The sequence below is a fragment of the Vigna unguiculata genome, chromosome 5 (assembly GCF_004118075.2).
Source record: "Vigna unguiculata cultivar IT97K-499-35 chromosome 5, ASM411807v1, whole genome shotgun sequence".
Taxonomy (NCBI): Eukaryota; Viridiplantae; Streptophyta; class Magnoliopsida; order Fabales; family Fabaceae; genus Vigna; species Vigna unguiculata.
This window is the reverse complement of record NC_040283.1, coordinates 37,460,757-37,479,796: the sequence shown is the minus strand read 5'-3', so window position 1 is coordinate 37,479,796 and position 19,040 is coordinate 37,460,757. Positions and strand designations below refer to the sequence as shown.

At 32.3% G+C, this 19,040-nt stretch overlaps 2 protein-coding genes across 10 annotated transcripts; one reads left to right on the top strand and one right to left on the bottom strand.

The window, feature by feature from the left end:
* Positions 1-1,091: 1,091 nt before the first annotated feature.
* LOC114185406 (protein SPA1-RELATED 3-like) lies at positions 1,092-6,907 on the top strand. 7 transcript variants are annotated; one of them, XM_028073116.1, is made up of 8 exons: positions 1,092-1,203; positions 1,904-2,903; positions 3,070-3,227; positions 3,931-4,882; positions 4,964-5,110; positions 5,242-5,553; positions 6,210-6,269; positions 6,359-6,907. In XM_028073116.1, exons 2-8 carry the CDS (start codon positions 2,064-2,066, stop codon positions 6,545-6,547), a joined length of 2,658 nt encoding a protein of 885 aa, XP_027928917.1. In that variant the 5' UTR covers positions 1,092-1,203; positions 1,904-2,063; the 3' UTR covers positions 6,548-6,907. The 7 variants fall into 7 exon arrangements, with proteins under 7 accessions (XP_027928917.1, XP_027928916.1, XP_027928914.1 ...); XM_028073115.1 differs by having other exon boundaries at positions 1,166-1,203; positions 1,853-2,903; XM_028073113.1 differs by lacking the exon at positions 1,092-1,203 and adding an exon at positions 1,401-1,512.
* Positions 6,908-7,750: 843 nt separating this feature from the next.
* Positions 7,751-11,303, bottom strand: LOC114183334 (beta-glucuronosyltransferase GlcAT14A-like). 3 transcript variants are annotated; one of them, XM_028070317.1, is made up of 5 exons: positions 11,194-11,303; positions 9,738-10,461; positions 9,541-9,616; positions 9,291-9,406; positions 7,751-8,658 (listed from the first exon to the last, which is right to left on the bottom strand). In XM_028070317.1, the coding sequence occupies exons 2-5, from the start codon at positions 10,306-10,308 to the stop codon at positions 8,159-8,161; spliced, it is 1,263 nt and encodes a 420-aa protein (XP_027926118.1). In that variant the 5' UTR covers positions 10,309-10,461; positions 11,194-11,303; the 3' UTR covers positions 7,751-8,158. The 3 variants fall into 3 exon arrangements, with proteins under 3 accessions (XP_027926118.1, XP_027926119.1, XP_027926120.1); XM_028070318.1 differs by lacking the exon at positions 11,194-11,303 and adding an exon at positions 11,028-11,126; XM_028070319.1 differs by lacking the exon at positions 11,194-11,303 and adding an exon at positions 10,940-11,027.
* Between the last annotated feature and the right edge of the window lie 7,737 nt (positions 11,304-19,040).

Genomic DNA, 19,040 nt, shown 5'->3' with positions numbered 1-19,040 from the left:
CTTACTCCCATTTATCCCATTTATTGAGATGACAAATGGGTTTCAAGTTAAGGCCCGAACATATTTTTATTATGCTTTTGCATTATACACTTATTCTTAATTGTTTTCTATTTTCGTAATATCCTCTTTGCCGATAGACTATGTTTGACGGGTTCTCTTTGATAGTTTTAAGGATCAAAGTTATCTCTAGTAAAATTTGAGACAAATTATCACTTTGTAGCGTGAGTTTACTTACCTTTTTCAAACCATTATTCTAAGTTTTATATGTTAGTTAATCACAAATTAACTAACATATACAAAAAGACAATCCACAAACTATAGAAAGAAACGTAATCATTGTAATATAAATTTGTATATAAATCTTTGATACTTAATTCTCTATTCTATCTCTTAGAAAAATGAATTAACTAATGATTACTCCTCAAATTAAGAAATGGTTGTCTCCTACATTGAAATTGGGGATCAAGTAGACAATATAAAAATGAAGCCAGCAAAAGGGATCATGTTAATGATTAAACTGTTTAATTAGTATCTTTATTAAGATCGATGTTATATGACCAAATAAGACCGCACTTTGCCTAACTCTAAATTAATTGTTTATTAGCTTAATGTCTCCGTCACTAATAACCAAGAGGATATGATTTTTCCACTTTGGGATAGGCCATGTGTTTCGAAATCTGATACCACATATTCTATATTTTCTGCTCCCTCTTCTTCTGTCACATGTTTATTTCATATTCATTTTTTTATTATGTTCTTAACTGTGTGAATGAGTAAACGAAAAGTATGAGAGAAAAAAAAATTACTTATGGTAAAAACTATAGTTTATGATAAGATTTTTATATCGATCTATCTATGGATCTTTATTATTGATCAATAAAAAAATGTCATTAGAAAAGAAAGAACAGTAATTATAGGAAAATATAGTACTTGTTAGCAGAATCTTAATAAAATAATATATGTGTGCGTGACTTTTTGGAAATTTCAAAGATGACCCAAGAATTATAATAATAAAAAAAATCTCTCACACAGAACCCTTTGAGGCCATGGTAGAGCCACGTATGAAGGAAGGGAAAGATAACGAAAATGAAGAGCAAATGAAATGCAGAGTCCTTGACTCAATGCTCAAAAGGGTAACAAAATAATAGAATACCCAACGTGGAAACAAACTGAGACTGCGATGAGAGGTTAAAGAGTTGCAAAGTACGGCAAAACTTTACTTTTGTTAATTCCAAACATTTTCTTTATTCCATTATCAGTTTTTTTTTTCTTTTATATTATTGGTACTGTTGTTTCTGTGGGGGAGGTGTTGTTTGTTCTGTACTTTTGTTTTATTTTTTTATTGTGTGTTTTTTTCTCTTTTTTGTGCTTTTTTTATAATAAGAAAAATGTTTGGAATTTATGAGGCTGTTAAGCTTCAGTGTGCTTGTGTGCAACTAGAAAGTTTTTGTTGTGTGGTTCTGTTGCGAGGTTGGCCTAGCAGAAACAGGAGATCCTCCTATGGTGTCACTGGTACACCTCTATCTCTCTCTCTCTCTGTCTCTTCTTCTTCGTCTTTCTCTCTTTGTCTATGTGTCTCTAAACATGTACCTCTCTATCTACCTATTCACTAACTCTGATGGGTGGGTGGTGGGAAATTTTGATCAATCTGGATAAAGTTTGGTGCTTTTTTTGGAGGGTCTGTGTATGTTTCCTCTAGTGTTGGAGTTGAGAAACCTTTAACCTTTGTGGAAGGGTCCGTGTATCTTTTTCTTTTGGTTTGGTTCTTGGTTTCTTGGATTTTAATCTGTCCCTGTTAAAAAAATGCTTTTCTTTTTGCTTTATCTGAATATATATTGGTTTTTGTTTAAAGGGTAAGATTGCATACTGAAGAGTTTGTGATTTCGTGGTGCTGACTTCACAGGAAGTTGTGATCGTGTAAAGTGTAAAAAGGGTGAGAGGTAGATTTTGATACAAGGGTTTTTGTGGTTTTTCTGGAGGCAGTGAAATGAGTTTTGAGTTATAATGGTGATGGTGGAGGTGCAAGAGTGTGAGGGAAGTTGGAGGAGGATCATAGTTTTTGGATGTGTTGTTGGACTTGGCCTACATGCAACTCTAACTGGATGAAGATGGAGGGTTCTTCAGGGTCTGCTTTTCAGAATTCTGGCAGTTCCAGGGCTTTGAACAGTTCTGGTGTCTCGGACAGAAACCAAAGAGTTCATTATCCAGAAACCAAAGGTGATCAAGCTAAAAATTTGGGTGGTGGGTTTTCTGGGTTGTGTGAAGATGAAGTGGATGTTGACCCCTTTTATGGTGCTGTGGAATGGGGTGATATTAGCTTGAGGCAATGGTTGGATAAACCAGAACGATCGGTCGAGGCCTTTGAATGCTTGCACATATTTAGGCAAATAGTAGAAATTGTTAGTGTAGCGCATTCTCAAGGAGTTGTAGTTCATAATGTGAGGCCTTCCTGTTTTGTCATGTCTTCTTTCAACCATATCTCGTTTATTGAATCAGCATCTTGTTCAGATACTGGCTCGGATTCTTTAGGAGAAGGATTGAACGACCAAGGTGGTGAGATCAAAACTCCAACATCTCTCTGTCCCCATGATATGCATCAGCAGAGCTTGGGAAGTGAAGATTTTGTGCCTGTCAAGACTTCTACAACCACTGCTCGCTCTGATTCTAGTTGCATGTTGTCGAGTGCTGTGTATGCAGCTCGTGCATCTTTGATAGAAGAAACAGAAGAACATAAAATGAAAGATAGGAGGAAGGATGAGGAAGTAGAAGGGAAGAAGCAATCATTTCCAATGAAGCAGATACTGCTAATGGAGATGAGTTGGTACTCTAGTCCTGAAGAGGTTGCTGGTGACTCTAGTTCTTGTGCTTCAGATGTTTATCGATTAGGGGTTCTTCTTTTTGAGGTTCATAACAGAAACTGTGTAACTCTTAAGTTCTTATATTTTAATAGGGTGCTTTGATATACTTTATCTTCTTCACTTTGTTGTCACAATGGATGTAAGATATAGTGTTGAAAGTCCCTGTTTACATTTTTATGTACTCTAATTTTATTATCTTGCATGTGACCAGCTATTTTGTCCGCTAAGTTCGAGAGAAGAAAAGAGTAGAACCATGTCTAGCCTTAGACATAGGGTTCTTCCTCCACAGTTACTTCTAAAGTGGCCCAAAGAAGCTTCCTTTTGCTTGTGGTTACTGCATCCTGACCCTAGTAGTCGTCCAACACTGGGGTAATTGTCTTCATCGCATGGTTTTTACTTTTTTTTTTAATATTACATAACAAAATTCCAACTTGTTTGTGATGTTTCCCAATTACCTGCCATTTGAATGCCTGGTTTTCTTACCCCTTCTTGTTTTCCAATTCTTCAATTTATGAGATACTAAAAGCTTTTTGATTCTGCTAATTGGCAATTTATTTTGAATTAAGTCTTTATTATCTGTTTTTACATTAAATTCCTGAGATTATATAAGCTTTAAAGTGTCTGATTTGCTTATCTCTCAGATTCAAGGCCCACTATGAAGTGTCTATCCCAGAAACTAGTTAAATAGGTTCAATAATAATAAAGGATGAACATGAGAGTTTATGTGGTAACTTTTTCCTAATCTTGCTGTGTTGGATTGATTTAGTTTTTCAAGATCTAATATTTATAATTTTTGTGAAGGTGGAAGATAGGTAATAAATCATTTGCCAAAACAAATATGACAGTATTGTGTTGCATTTGCTTTGTTGCTGAAATATTTTAGGAATTTCTACCCAAAATAAGATTTTTTTAATGTTTCTCTCTATAAGAATTCATGGGAACTTGAAGCTTCAATTGGCTTTTGTCTCACGTGAAGAATCATAGCTTTTTGCACCATATATGCTATATGGATACAACTAGTGTCCATTGTTAGAAACATTACACATTTTCTAAACCAATTGTTGTGTTGCAGGGAGTTGTTGCAGAGTGAGTTCCTTAATGAGCAAAGAGATGACATGGAAGAACGTGAAGCAGCGATAGAGCTGAGACAAAGGATAGAGGATAAGGAGTTGCTGCTAGAATTCCTTTTGTTACTTCAACAGAGAAAACAGGAAGTTGCTGAGAAGTTGCAACACACTATCTCTTTTCTGTGCTCAGATATTGAAGAAGTGACAAAGCAGCAAGTTAGATTTAAAGAGATTACTGGTACTGAACTGGGGAGTGATGATCGTTCAGCATCAAGTTTTCCATCAATGACAGTTGTGGACAGTGATGATTCTGCATATGTAGGGACTAGAAAACGAGTGAGGCTAGGGACTCATGCTAAAAACAATGAGGAATGTGATGATGATGATGATGGAGGGGATGATCAGAAAAGTAATGGAAGTTTTCTTTCAAAAAGTTCACGGCTGATGAAGAACTTTAAAAAACTTGAGTCTGCATACTTTTTAACGCGATGTAGACCGGCCTATCCGTCTGGGAAACTGGTGAGTAGGCATCCTCCTATAACAAGTGATGGTAGAGGATCTGTTGTTTTGACTGAAAGAAGTTGCATCAATGACATGAAATCAAAAGAGCAGTGCAGGGAGGGAGCAAGTGCTTGGATAAATCCTTTTCTTGAGGGTTTGTGCAAGTATTTATCATTCAGCAAGATAAAGGTTAAGGCTGACCTAAAACAAGGGGATCTATTGCATTCATCCAACCTTGTATGCTCACTCAGTTTTGATCGTGATGGAGAATTTTTTGCTACTGCTGGTGTGAATAAGAAGATTAAAGTGTTTGAATGTGATTCAATCATAAACGAGGATCGTGATATCCACTACCCAGTTGTGGAGATGGCTAGCAGGTCAAAGTTAAGCAGTTTATGTTGGAATGCATACATCAAAAGCCAAATTGCTTCAAGCAACTTTGAAGGTGTTGTGCAGGTAAGTAAGTCCATTGTCCATTGCCATGCATGAGTTGTTTATGGAATGTACAACAATGTTGTAACTTGTCTTGTTATTCAGTTGTGGGATGTGACAAGAAGTCAAGTACTGTCTGAGATGAGGGAGCACGAGCGGCGTGTGTGGTCGATCGATTTCTCGTCAGCAGATCCAACAATGTTGGCAAGTGGGAGCGATGATGGTTCTGTCAAGCTATGGAGTATCAATCAGGCAATTCCATTTTTGCACTTGGTGGATGTCAGCTTTGAAACTAAACGTACTGCAGTCATCTGTTGCATGTTTTGTGTATATTATGCTGGATGTGTAATGAGTTGTTTCTCTCACCTGGGATGTTTCTGCAGGGAGTTAGTGTTGGAACCATCAAAACCAAGGCAAATGTATGCTGTGTTCAGTTCCCTCTGGATTCTTCTCGTTTCCTTGCATTTGGTTCAGCAGATCATCGCATATATTACTATGATCTTCGCAACCTTAAAATGCCGCTCTGTACTTTGGTTGGACATAACAAGACTGTTAGCTACATCAAGTTTGTAGACACTGTCAACCTTGTCTCAGCTTCCACAGATAACACTTTGAAGCTTTGGGATTTGTCCGCGTGTGCATCTCGAGTTATAGACACACCGATTCAATCATTCACAGGTCACGTGAATGTTAAGGTATATATCTTTTCACAAAAAGAAACTTTTGTGTTTACTGTCATGAGTTCTCTCAGTATAAGGACTTTTTTATTAATCCTTGTTCATGGAGTAGCATGTCTTGTTCTTAATGTTTGGGATCCATATACGGCTCAAATTAATTGATAGACATGTGTGTGACAATGCATGAAATATTACAAGGATAAATATGTTTTTAGTTTCTAAACTTAGACATGAAATTTGAATTCCTTTCGGTACATTTTGGTTCTCAAATTCTAAAAATGAATAAATATTAACCCAACTACATTAATTTTTTTTTTGTGTTAAATGATGTTCTAGGCTTACATTTATATTGTTTATACCATTTGATATGTTCTCACTCAAATGCCAATTTGGAAAACTGTTTAACACATAAAAAAGAGTTAATATTGTTGGATTAAAAGAATTATATCCATTCATTTTTAAAGTTTGAGAACCAAAATGTATCTATGGACGAATATCAATTTCGCGTCCAAGTTGACAGACTAAAAATATATTTAACCTATATTATATTCTAAGTAAGGTCATTTACTATTAATTTCCATACATTTTCTCATAAGTCACTTTTTATTTTCAATTTTGAGGCACCTTATAAGCACTATGTATTGTCTTGCTGATGCATCTTTCCTTTGCTGCAGAACTTTGTGGGGTTATCAGTATCTGATGGTTACATTGCCACTGGTTCAGAGACAAATGAGGTATTTCATTCATTCCCCTTATCTGTCTATCTATCAGTTTTCTGTTGATTTTAGAGTACTAATGAAGGTAAACATTCTGTGTGGATCAGGTTTTCATATACCACAAAGCCTTCCCTATGCCTGCACTGTCATTCAAGTTTCAGAACACAGACCCTCTTTCCGGTAACGAAGTGGATGACACGGCGCAATTCGTGTCGTCGGTTTGTTGGCGGGGTCAGTCGTCCACCTTGCTCGCCGCAAATTCGACGGGGAATGTGAAAATTCTGGAGATGGTTTAGGTTGCTGACCTCTACACAGCACTCTACAGATGATACAAAGTTTGCTGAGCATGAGGTGACAGAACCTTTGTTTAAGATTAGCTTCTGTTGCCACTAAATGCTATACAAAGGAGTATATAGATTCCTTGATTATTATTTGCAAGTTGTAACATAACAAATTTTTGCATTAGTAGTTCATAGCGGAAGCAGTTAAAGAGAAGAGTGAGGTTGATCTCTTGCATAACAAAGGAAGTTCTGTAGATAGTGTCACATGGAAAAAAAAGTGAAGGTCAAAATCTATATCAGAATTTATTACGTTTATGATCCATATTCAATTTGATAGCCATACATTCACCTAGTGGAAGCTAATATTTTTGTGTAGAATTCGTAATATCTACAGAAAAATCTACTGTTTTTAACAAAGTTTCTCCATTAATTAAATTTAAATTATACACAAGGTACCAATCATTTTTTTCATGAGAGTTTTAGTAAATTGGTTTAGTTAGTTAATTTTAGCATATGAAGATTTTTTTTTTCTTTTTTCAGTAGAAACTCGTTCAAACTGGTCCAAAATACCAATTACGACATATCAGACTACTAAATTTTGCCAAAGATTATTATATGTGGGGTAAATCGTTTCAATTAAAGCATCATTGAATGAATTGGTAGTTTTAAATAGTTATATTCCTATTTTCTTCGTTGACTAGTTAATTTTTAGGAAAACTAATATTTGACTAGTAATTATAATTTACAGCATGATTTACTTCATGATGATTAACAAAATGAATGATGGGGAAGTTGTATGTATTCTCATATAACTGAGAAAATTGTTTTTAAGCCAATTAGCACTTTTATTGCATCTCTTTTTGAAAATTTTAAAAACATTCTTAATAGTCTTGAAGCATGTTACATATTTTAAATATTGTTCAAACCAATATTCCTAACACGAGTGTGATTCAAGAAAACAGTCTCATAAATTGAAACAGATGCACCAGCGATAAAAAAACTTGTTTAATTTTGTTGCATAATAAGAGGTCATAATCTGTGACATACCAGAACATAAGCAAAGAGAACGAATAAGATTGTGCCTACCAAAAACCAACGTTCCTTCCCACAAAATCTTTTCCAAATTGTTAAAACATGTCATAATATATCAGTTAACCATTGTAACTAAACTAGAGAAAAGAAAATAAATAAACAAAGGCAGAGATGTGCATAATCCACTGAAATATCGATCATGATAAATAAATTATCCAAAATCTGTTGTCTATCAAAAAGATTGTGACTCGTGAGAAATGAAGTAATGGAAAACATAAACAAAAATGTATAAAATTCCGGGATCATAATGCAGCTAAAAAATTGTGTTACCTCTAAGTAAACAAGACCTACAAAAAGAATGATGACCCTGATGCCATCTTTGGTACTTCACATAGAGGCAACTAACTACAGCTAAGTTGGGGATTGATCATTGATTTGCTATGTTATGAATGAGGTGCAGTTTCACTATAACATCAAAAACTTGTCTTCCTTCAAGTAGGTGCTGGAATACTAATGTATCTGGTTATGGTTATGAACATAACCTTCATCTATTCAGCTCTTCCATCCACAACCACAAAAGGTTCTCAACAGGATCTATTTACACTGATCCTCACCAGATTTAGCCTTCAAAATTAGCCGAGCGACATGGCGATGAAGTCTTTGAGACCCAGGACCAGGTTTGAGTTTATAAATGTTCCCAATCTCAGAACATTTGGGTCTTCCAGTGCACCAGCCACCAAGAGGGAATAGTCCATTTCTCCTACGGAGAATTTTCTTATCAATCACATCCAAGGATGGATCATCTTGATTAAATTTTCTGGCAAAGGCAGCACCACTTTCAAACATTTTATCTGTGTCATTTATATTAAGGACATGAGGGTGCTGTTGAGGAGGGTTGTCCCAGGAAATAAAATGCAAGTCATTATTGACAATGGTTTTAGCTAACTCTGGCACATTGCATGCAACAGTCTGAAAGTATCCTTCAGGGGAAGACAAAAAATTAGTGTAGTACATGAGAAGGGTTCTTGGCAGATTGTCCCACCCCCATATGATATACTCAACAAAGTCATGTGACAAAACCATCCATGCTGAACCTGCAATGTGTGTACAATAATTCAACACAAAATCTTCATAAAGCAAAGTAAAAGGAATGCATAGTGTATCTACTAATAATGTAAAGGACTTCTACTCTATCATGTATGATTGTTATTAACTTATACTATCACTATCTTAAAAATCATCTCTAACATGAGTTACCAGTGTAAAGATATTTTATACTGTCAGGTGCATAGATTTTAAACTTAAGTAAATAACAATGGAAGTGGGGAATTGATGGTAAGCCAGAAACCAGCCATGGTAACTTATATGGACTAGAAGGAGAATTACTTGATTTAAGATTAAAGAATGAACAGTCTTCCCTCCTCCCCAGCCACAAAAACAATTTTTCCTAGTCCAAATGCCCAAAAGGAGAATCTCTCATGAAACAAGCACATTTCACAGATTGCAAGAACATAACTTATTGAAAATACACATGGATACATTTCAATTCCACACTGAGAAGTTATGTCCATCTAGAAAATTAAATGAACCAGATAACTAGTCTCTGTCACTACAGTATATATCTGATTTCATTCTCTAAGACTGTACCATTCTCCAAATTTGCATGTCAACCTTTAGAAAAGTGACCAATGACAAAGAAATAGACGGTAAAAAGGAGAAAACTAACCGGTGAATAGTTTAAATGCTGTTGGCAAAGGTCTATTAGGTTCGACCCAAAATACATCAGATTTGTTTGACATGTAAAGCCCGGGGTCTACAATTAAAGGCATTGCTCGTTTATCACTGCATATGGTTCAATTTATCATTATGTGTAAATACAGGTCTCATATGTCATGGGGGGAGGGGACAATTCATTATCTATGTCAAAACCAACCCTTGGTCTCATATTCATATGAATAAGGGAAGAAAGAACTTACAACTTCCATCCTAACTGACTTGTATGCTCAATGAAGTTAAGGCCTCTATCTAAATCTGAAAAAGTATATAGTAGATCTGCACAATTGTAAATTCATATTAGTCTAACAATAACCGAGTAGAAAAAGTTGCAATCATAAAATGTTTGAGTCAGAAAATTCTAATGGAAACAACCAACCACGTAGGATAATAAACTAACCATCCTGAGTCACAAGAGGATAGTCTGAAGCACTAAGATTAATGAACCAATCCCAATCTTTACTTCTCTTGAGCAGAATGGCACAAGCATGAAGAGTATTAGCAACCATGGTTGGTCCTCGGTAAGTGACCATGTTAGACTTTGTGATGACATAAACGTTTCCAATCTCAGCGAAAACATGTTGTCTTTCAATTCTATGTGCAATCTCATTCCTTTCCTCTATGGGGGATTCAAGGTCCATATGAACAACATAATGGTTTAGTGGATGATAGAGTGCATGGAGAGTTCTCCAAAGCTTTTCCAAATCACCTTTTGAACCAGAAATTAAATAAGCAAAACGAGGAATCCCAGACTTAGCCGGTGCCGGAGCAGGAGTAGTCCTCTTCTCCACAGAAAACGATGAAGTCTGGTTTGAGCGTAAATGAGATGGGAGAAAGAAGAACAGTGAATTGATAGAGTGAATTGAAGACACAAGTCCCATGTTGAAGGATGTGACTAGAAAGAGCATGCATATGGCTGAACACACTAGGAAAGGATATAACCATTTCTTCTCTATGTTTAAGAACCCCATAACTGAGAACTATCATGGATAATACTTCACATTCTAGATTCCATTCATAACTTCAACGCCATTTGACAATTCACTATCAAACAGCCACCACAACACACATATTTAGCATCCTCTTCAAATGTCTTCTCAACAATCTCTGCCTTGGAACAGTGTCTGTTGCATCAAAATCAAATATTATATTCAGGAAACCGTATAGTTCTCTAACTATTTCATAAGCAAAGGAATCACAGTTCCGTAATCAAACAGGTTAAGCGCCAATAAACAAATCGGTAATTAGAAACACTAAAAGATACGCATCTATGCATGTCTGGTGAAACGAGAGACAATCCTGAACATAATAAAAGAATCGAAGAAAAAGAGGCCAAAGAATATTAAAAGCATCAAACAACAACAGATTTTGCCCCTGACAATGACGAGGTGAGAAGAAAAAAAAAATGTAAGCGAATGGTGGAACGAAATTGATCACCCGAAAACATTAGCCAGAAAAGGCAACGATCTCTAACAAATCGATAACTACTGAAATTGAATCAAGATAGATTTTTAGCTCAAACGACGGTTCAAAAAGATTATTCAACACAATATGATCATCAAAGGAAACAAAAGAAAAGAAAAGAAAAGAAAAAGGAGAAACCCCAGATGAAGAATTCATTGATTGAATCTTTCACAATCCAAGAAACAGCAGAAACACACACAGAGGAACAAAAAGAGAGAAAAAGAACCTGCATGAGGAAGAACAACAGGAGCTGAAACCGAAGGGTATGCATACTCAAATAGAAAACATTAAACGATATATGTTTAGTGTTAATTATCATTATAATTATTATTATTATGATTATGCAGATCACACTAATGAATTTACTGCAGAGATAAAGACGAGAGACAAACCAGCTTTGTGATGCAGGACTTGTCCACGTCTAAGAATGACATGAGAGAGAGAGTGTGTGAGAGTGACAGAGAGAGAGGATCAAACATTGAACACATAAATTGAAAATAAGAGAAAGAAAGGTGTTTCTTTTATTGTGTAACTTCTGAGTTATAGCTTACGTTCATTTCACAGTGTTTCAATCTACGTGTCAGACAAAGCGCTTCCATTTCTTTTTGTACCTGTACATACATACATACATACATATATATATATATATATATATATGATCTGTAACTTTTCAAGTTCTACCAATATAGGTACCCATTATCAAATATCAGATACAGTTTGTTTGGACAAGTTTTGTGCACAAATTTTGAGATAGGAAAAGTAAAGTGATTTACGTGTATATGAAAAAGTTTTTTCCCCTACAAATAGTTTATATAAAAATATTGTCCAGATATATTAATAGTATATTTTATTTTGTATTGTGTGATTTTATTCATAAAAGCTACTAAATAATATTGTTTGAAGCAGGATATTAATCATTGAATCCATAATATTATTACATGTGGTCAATAGGGTAATTATTTGTGATTGGGTTGCACTCTTGTGTTTGTGTTGGTTTATAAAGATTGATGTTTTAATAATTTGGATTAGGTTAACGTTGATAAAGAGATGATTGAAACAAATTGATGTTGCTAGTTGTAAGTGTCTATCATTGTCACAATGCTTGATAAACTTGTGAAGATTTAGATATTAAACAATAGGAGATAGCCATAGAACGATTCCCTTAATGATAAATTGGAAATCCTATTAAAAGTATTGAAAATTGGAAAAACTATCTTTTAATCAATGTGTTACATATGTTTACTTCTTTTTTTTATAACATGTTTAAGTTTTTAATTCAAGAGATTATATATTCTGAAGAAAATATTATACACCGAAAATATTTTTTTTTAAAAAAGAGTATTTTGTCAACATGTGATGCTTATGTATTCAATATTGATGTGAAAATATAAGAAAAGTTAACAAGTGAAGAATTTTTTTTGTGGGTTTTTAGTTTAAGAAAAATATGATTTAAAACTTTGCAGTAATAAAATATAATGATGTTGGATAAATTAAGAAAGGAAAATAAATTTTAAAAAATATAGATATTTGGTTATTGAAGTTGAAATTTAGTTAATAATGATTTTATTATAATTGTTCTTATTGTTTTGACTTGAATGGAATGAGTATATTTTATGTGTAGTTTTAGAAGGAAAATTGAGAGAAAATATTTGTAGAACATGTAGTACATTTAGGAATAGCAACATGCTTAAAAGAAAGTTAAGTATGTTTTTTTTTAGTTCCTGGACATGTAGTACACTTAGGAATAGCAACATGTATAAAAAAAAATGTATAAAAAAAAATTAAGTATGTTTTCAGTTTTTGAACTTTGATGTGAAATTGGAATTAGTCTCTATCTAAAATTTTTAGTCCTCAAACTTAAAAAATGATTGGATATAGTCTTTTTAACTCAATTAAGTTAAAAAAATTTGACATTTCGAACGCGTTTTGTGTTAGTATTGAAGTTGTTTATACTGTTAGACGCATTTATGCTATAATATCTGTAAGGAAATGTGTTCGACACGTCATAAAAAGTTAACGTAATTGGGTTAGAAGGATTATATTCATTTATTTTTAAAGTTTAGTAACCAAAATATATCAAAGTTTCGGACAATGATGAATTTCAATTTTGAGTCAAAGTTCAGGGACTAAAAATATATTTAACCCCATAAAAAAATTATCCTATCCTCGTAGAAAAAAAATATTCTCATTCTTATAAATAGGTCTAAAATTTTTGTTTCATTTTTATTCACATACCTCTTATTTATTTGTTTCAAAATCAATTAATTAATTTTAAAAAAATCACAGCAAAGAAAATAAAATATTATCACATATTCAATTCTAGTTTGAAGCGGTGCAAATTTGATGTCAGTCTTGTAGGGAATCCAACATTATATGATATCGGACCTGAATACCTAACATTAAGACACGTCAGTTTTTATCTCCAGCGTCAAATTAATGTCACCCGTTATAATGCTAAGCCTTGACCTGATATTAAAAATAGAAAATAATAGACGTTCCTAATTATGCTAGTGATTTAGTGATAATGTATGTTTTATACATAGTGTGTGTTTCAATGAGATATGCATATGAATGCATGTGATAATGAAATATGGTTACATGTTATGTGATGAATGAATATACATGTTAGTACATGTTGTATAGATAGTTAGAATAATATTGTGACCTATTATAGTTGTTTGTGGGTACTTGAGATGGTATCATACATAACCTATTGTTGTCATACTATTAAATACATGAAAAAATTAAGGAAATAAGATATTTTGACTTTATTAATCTAAATAATGTAAACTAAGATATTTGAGAATGATCAATTGAAGAAGATTCATGCGTTAAACTTTGTAAGAAACTAAAAAAGATTCATGTATCAAACTTTGTGAAATGAGATACAAACTATCTTAACCTAAGGAAGTCTAATCATTATTTCTCAACACTATCCTTTCATTATTATCACAAAAATCCGAAGTTTGTTTCATTTTTAAAAGAAATTAAGGTAAAGGAAATTAGTGGTTTTTGTGTTAAATTTTAAATTTTGTTTGAGTAATGATTGTTAGGGCTATTAACTTTTGATGAATTTTGATTGTATGTGAAATGTTAAAGTGATTGTGAAATTCAATTAAAAGTGAAATTTGATTGAATTTGAGTTAAGTATAAATTATTAGTTTGTGTTAAAGTATGATCTCTAAAGCTTGTTAGGAATGTGAAATCAAGATTTGGTAGATATGTTAAATGTTGAATTGGTGTAGGTGTATTGGTCTATGCAATTTTAAAATGTAAATTCTATGCATAATTCACTTACCTTATATTTGGACGAAAGATTTCAACAATTCTAAGAAATTGAAAAGCATTGCACTTGAATTCCTTCCAAATAAATTCTCTTAATTTTCTAAATAATCTATTAAAATATCTTACATTTCAATTTTTTTGTTTTGATAAAATAATTAAATTTCTCTTATGAGATAAGCTTTTATTTTAATAATACTGATTTTAATATATAAAATTTTGAAATTAAATTTTAAAAGTATATTAGTCAACTTAAAATATTTAAATTCAAACAAATTTCAATCGGGTCGACTCTACCGAATTCGGATAAATTTCTGTCGACATAAACTCAGTCCAATTTGGCCAAATTTTGACCAAGGCTAACTCCATCGCATTCAGTAGATTTTGGCTGGGGATGACTCAGTGGAATTCAAACTAATTTCAACTGGGTTAACTCGGCCAAATTTCGACTGGTGCCACACCGACCAAATTTTGCAAAATTTCGACGGAAGTCAACTCGACCAAATTTCGTAGAATTTGAGACAAGGTCATCTCAGTCGAATTTGTCTGAATTTCTCTTTAGGCCTACTAGGTCAAATTTGGGCAAAATTTTGATCAACGTCGATTCTATCGAATTCAGCCAAGGTTGACTTTGCCGACTTAGCGAAATTCGACCAAATTTTGACTAAGCCCAACTCCAGTTGTATTAGGCCAAAGTTTTTGTCGGGGACGACTTGGTTGAATTTGTCTGAATTTCATCTAGGGTCAACTCGATCGAATGCAACCCAATTTCGAATGAGGCCGACTTGGCTAAATTTTGAGAGGGATCAACTTGGCCAAGTTTGACCGAATATGATCAAGTCAACCCTCGTCAAATTTCTATCAAGTCAGCCCCGACCTTTTTATCCTAACCAATAAGGAATTTCGCAGCTTGTGCAATTTTAATTTCCTTCCTTTTTTAGTGAATTTCAAATTTTATTATTTTAGTTATTTAAAATACCTTCTTAAAATTCCTCATTTCAAATTATTTTTAATTTTCTCATCCAAACAAGTCATTTTACTTTAAAGAAATTCAAATTCTCCAAATAAATTAATTATTCTCTTAAATTGTCTCATTCAAACATATCGTTGGAATATTCTTAACATCATTTAGTGAATTTAAGATAATGTGGAAGAAAAACGTTTTCACTCTAATGACCAATCCAAAATAATTGCGAAAAAAATGTACAACAAATACAGGTCTCACAAAAATTTGTGTTCACTAGCTAAATAAAGAGTTTGGATTCTTACTGATTTTTCTTTGTTGTTCTTTTGTTGTGCTTTCAAAATACATTGGTGACCGCCATTAATTTTAAAATTTTAAATGTATTAAAATTATCTTTAAAGTACTAAAACAGTGTGTTTTTAATGTTCAACAGATGACAACAAAAAAAACTCAATAAAGAAACTAGACTCCTAAATAAATAATAAAAAAACTATATTTATGTTATTTAAATAACTTTAAGATTTACTATTCAAATTTAAATTAATAAATATACTTTGAATAATGCTTGAAAAAATTGGAATTTTGGTGAAAAATTGACTCGTTAATGAAATACTTTAGATTGATGCGAGTAGAAATCATCGAGTTAATAATTAATTTAGATAAAGTTTAGTGTGTATTATATATAATGGAGCCATTAACTAATCTAACTGCTTGAGAACAACCTATGAATGAAAATAAGATCAAATATATGTTCAATTTATATTTTCCCGGGTAATTAAAATATAATTTAAGTTGAAATTTAATAATTGGATTTTAGTATTTGTAAATTTTAACTTTCAACATTGAATAGAAGTAATATTAATCTTTCTTACTCATTTTACAAGTATAATGACGTGTTTAACAAATGATGCATGTAGAACATCCTATTTTAAAATTCTATTTAGTTATTTAAAATTATGGATTTTTTAAGTACTTAATTCCGAATTAATTTAGTATCGTATCCAAAAGTATGAGATACATTTTATTGTGTAATTATATTTTAAGTTGATGTTGAATGTTATAAATTGTTATAAATATTAGAAATTATAGTAATGGGTCTTACACTTCGAATTATATCATGATCCACTGAAACAAAATTAAGTAATAATTGTTTTTTTAATTTTAGAGTACGCTTAAATATTAATTTAAGTAGATGCTTGTTTAAAAAAATTTAACTGATTATAGGAAAGCTTATGCTATAGACTTGAACTAAAACATATTTTAATAATCTTTACTACAGAATTGTTTAAATCAATTAAAAAAATTAAGCTACTTTTAAATTCAATCATTATTCCTATAGTTTTCTCTAAATTTGTTTTTTTTTTTTCTTTATGGTTATATTTCGTTAGTTAAAATTAAGCATATTTTAATTACAAAATCACACATTGTTTAACCAATTCAACTTTACAGTAACATGTGCACTACTGAATCATCTCAATTTTGTTCGTTTTATTTGACAACTGGGCACACTTTTGATGTATATTTATCAAGTAATAATTTTATGAAAGAAATATTTTGTTCATGTAAAAGCTTTATGGTGAAAGGAAATTGACAATGTAAACAAATAATGATATTCATTCAATGAATAATACTCAAGTAGGCACTTTGAAAATTGTGTAATGATAGACAATTTTCTCTATAAATAAAGAAAAGTAAGCAAAAGAAAATCTATTGTTTGTAAATTGAGATTAGTTTATATATCGATTTAAATTACATATTTAGATAAAAAAGTTAAATTTAGATTTTTTATAAAAGATCTCATTATAAGATTATAAGATAAAATGACATTTTTTAGAAAAAAAATACAAAAGAAATATAAATCTTATCTTATAAATTGACTTTTGTAAAATTAAGTCAGATATAATTTTACATTTTGAGAAAATATAATATTATTCCGAGTATAGTATACATAAGTTGGATATTATTGAACTTTTCTTACCTCATTCAACAATTTTTTTATCATTATGATTTTTGTGTTAGTTGATATTGGATTCATGTTCGAACATCTAAAAGTATTGAATCTTTACTAATATATTTATTTCTCACCATGAAAATTATTAAATATTTTACATTAATTAAAGATAGAATTAAATTATAATAAAAATATCATCTTATAAATTGATTTTATTGATTTTGTGATATTTAATTATGTATAGACTCACTAACTAAAAATTTTAAGTTAATTTTAATTTTTATTAAAAAATTATTTATTTATTAATGAAATGTTAAAAAATAATTGTATTAATATACCGATATGTCTTTGGTAAAAAAAATGGGAGTATATGTTGTTTTCATTATTCCACTCAATTTGTCAGATTGTCCAGTCACAATATTCTAGAAAGTCACAAGCATGCAGAAAGGTCTGATATCTTCGTCCTAAGTTATGAAAGGTACAAAAAATTTATATCAGATTTCAAATAGTCTTGTCAATTCATAGGATACAACCATAGTATGTTAAGTGCAAGGGTAAGGGCGATATGTTTTACTCAAACATGTTTTTATTCTCTAAAATTCAGAATAGATTTATGTTTCCACTAAATTTAAAATTGATTTTTTAATTTTCATTCAATAAAGTTTTATTTCTTATAACAAACTTTTATCTTACATATAAAGCATATAGGTTAAAAAAGTTAGTTCTTAGAAAATATAAGTTTTATTTTTATCGAATTCCTCCTCTCTTAATTGCTAAATAAATAATCATTTCTTTATAATTTTAATGTTAAATTACTCTTTTGATCATGGTATTTGTCGAATAGTGTCAAATTGGTCTTCCAATCTTCTTTTGTCTCAATTTGGTCTTTTTTTTTAAATGATTCAATTTGGTCATTGACGTTAGTTTGACCGAACGGTGTTAAAGTCAACTTCATGTATCAATTTGTGATTTTTTTTTTCATTTTTTTTATTTTTTACACATGTCACTTCAGAGTTGTGTCATGTGTCAAAATGATTCAATTTGATTCTTATATTTGTTTTTAGTTTCAATTTAGTCTCAATTTTTGTAAAAGTGAAGCAATATTGTTCCTCCTTAAATTGATACTCAATTTACATTTTGTATATGTAACGTCCCAAAAACTGGATAACCTCAAATTAATAAAACATCACATACATGAATATTCAGAGAGTACGGGGTTTAGAGTGTAAGGTGCACAATACGCCATAAATACCCAGATTACATGAAAAAGGCTCCACACGGCACAGACCAAAAATACATTGGAAAAACAATTAAATATACTAGGTCTTGCTCGGACAGAGAATCATAACTAATAAATCCTTCAGTGATGGACCCCACAGTGGGCCCAATATCCATCCAAACCATCAAGCTGTTGCATCCCTATTATCATTACCACTGCCAGGGGTTCTCACATCTGCTCACATCAACAAGGTTGATGATCATCGTAAAGGAGGAAACCACAAACAATCATACAAACAAGCAAAAGGGGTAAGCTATTGAAAAAGTTCTCATATCATACACTCAACATACAATTTCATATTCAAGAATGATTAGCAGACATACACATAGGAGGCAGCAAACCATATAGACACCAAGACTTGATTATCCGGATCCGCTCAATGAGGCACCACCACGAGACAGTGGAATTACGTCCTAGCAGTGAGGCGTCACCACGAGGCCTTTGTGGAATTACACCCTTACAAGAGGCACCACCACGTGACCTTTGTAGAATTACGTCCTGGTCTTGAGGCACCACCACGTTACCCTCGTGGAATTACGTCCTGATCTCGAGGCACCACCGTGAACTCTCGCCTCGAGGTTCATGGAATTAGGTCTAATAGTTGAGGCACCACCGTGAACTCCCCCTAGAAGGGCCCACAAAATTATGTCCATATGATGAGGCACCACCACAAGCCCCGCTACACGGGTCATGGGATTACGTCCTATACAACCTTACTCATGCATTATCAACCAATCATGAAGTTCCCATGCATACCAATTAC

What these genes read in the sequence shown, in the direction of transcription:
- LOC114185406 (XM_028073116.1), top strand. Translation starts at nt 2,064, where the DNA reads ATGTGTTGTTGGACTTGGCCTACATGCAACTCTAACTGGATGAAGATG. An exon ending in CAGGTCACGTGAATGTTAAG is followed by an intron (nt 5,554 to 6,209) that starts GTATATATCTTT and finishes CCTTTGCTGCAG; the next exon opens with AACTTTGTGGGGTTATCAGT. An exon ending in CTGGTTCAGAGACAAATGAG is followed by an intron (nt 6,270 to 6,358) that starts GTATTTCATTCA and finishes TGTGTGGATCAG; the next exon opens with GTTTTCATATACCACAAAGC.
- LOC114183334 (XM_028070317.1), bottom strand. Translation starts at nt 10,308, where the DNA reads ATGGGGTTCTTAAACATAGAGAAGAAATGGTTATATCCTTTCCTAGTG. An exon ending in TCCTCTTGTGACTCAGGATG is followed by an intron (nt 9,617 to 9,737) that starts GTTAGTTTATTA and finishes ACAATTGTGCAG; the next exon opens with ATCTACTATATACTTTTTCA. An exon ending in AGTCAGTTAGGATGGAAGTT is followed by an intron (nt 9,407 to 9,540) that starts GTAAGTTCTTTC and finishes AACCATATGCAG; the next exon opens with TGATAAACGAGCAATGCCTT.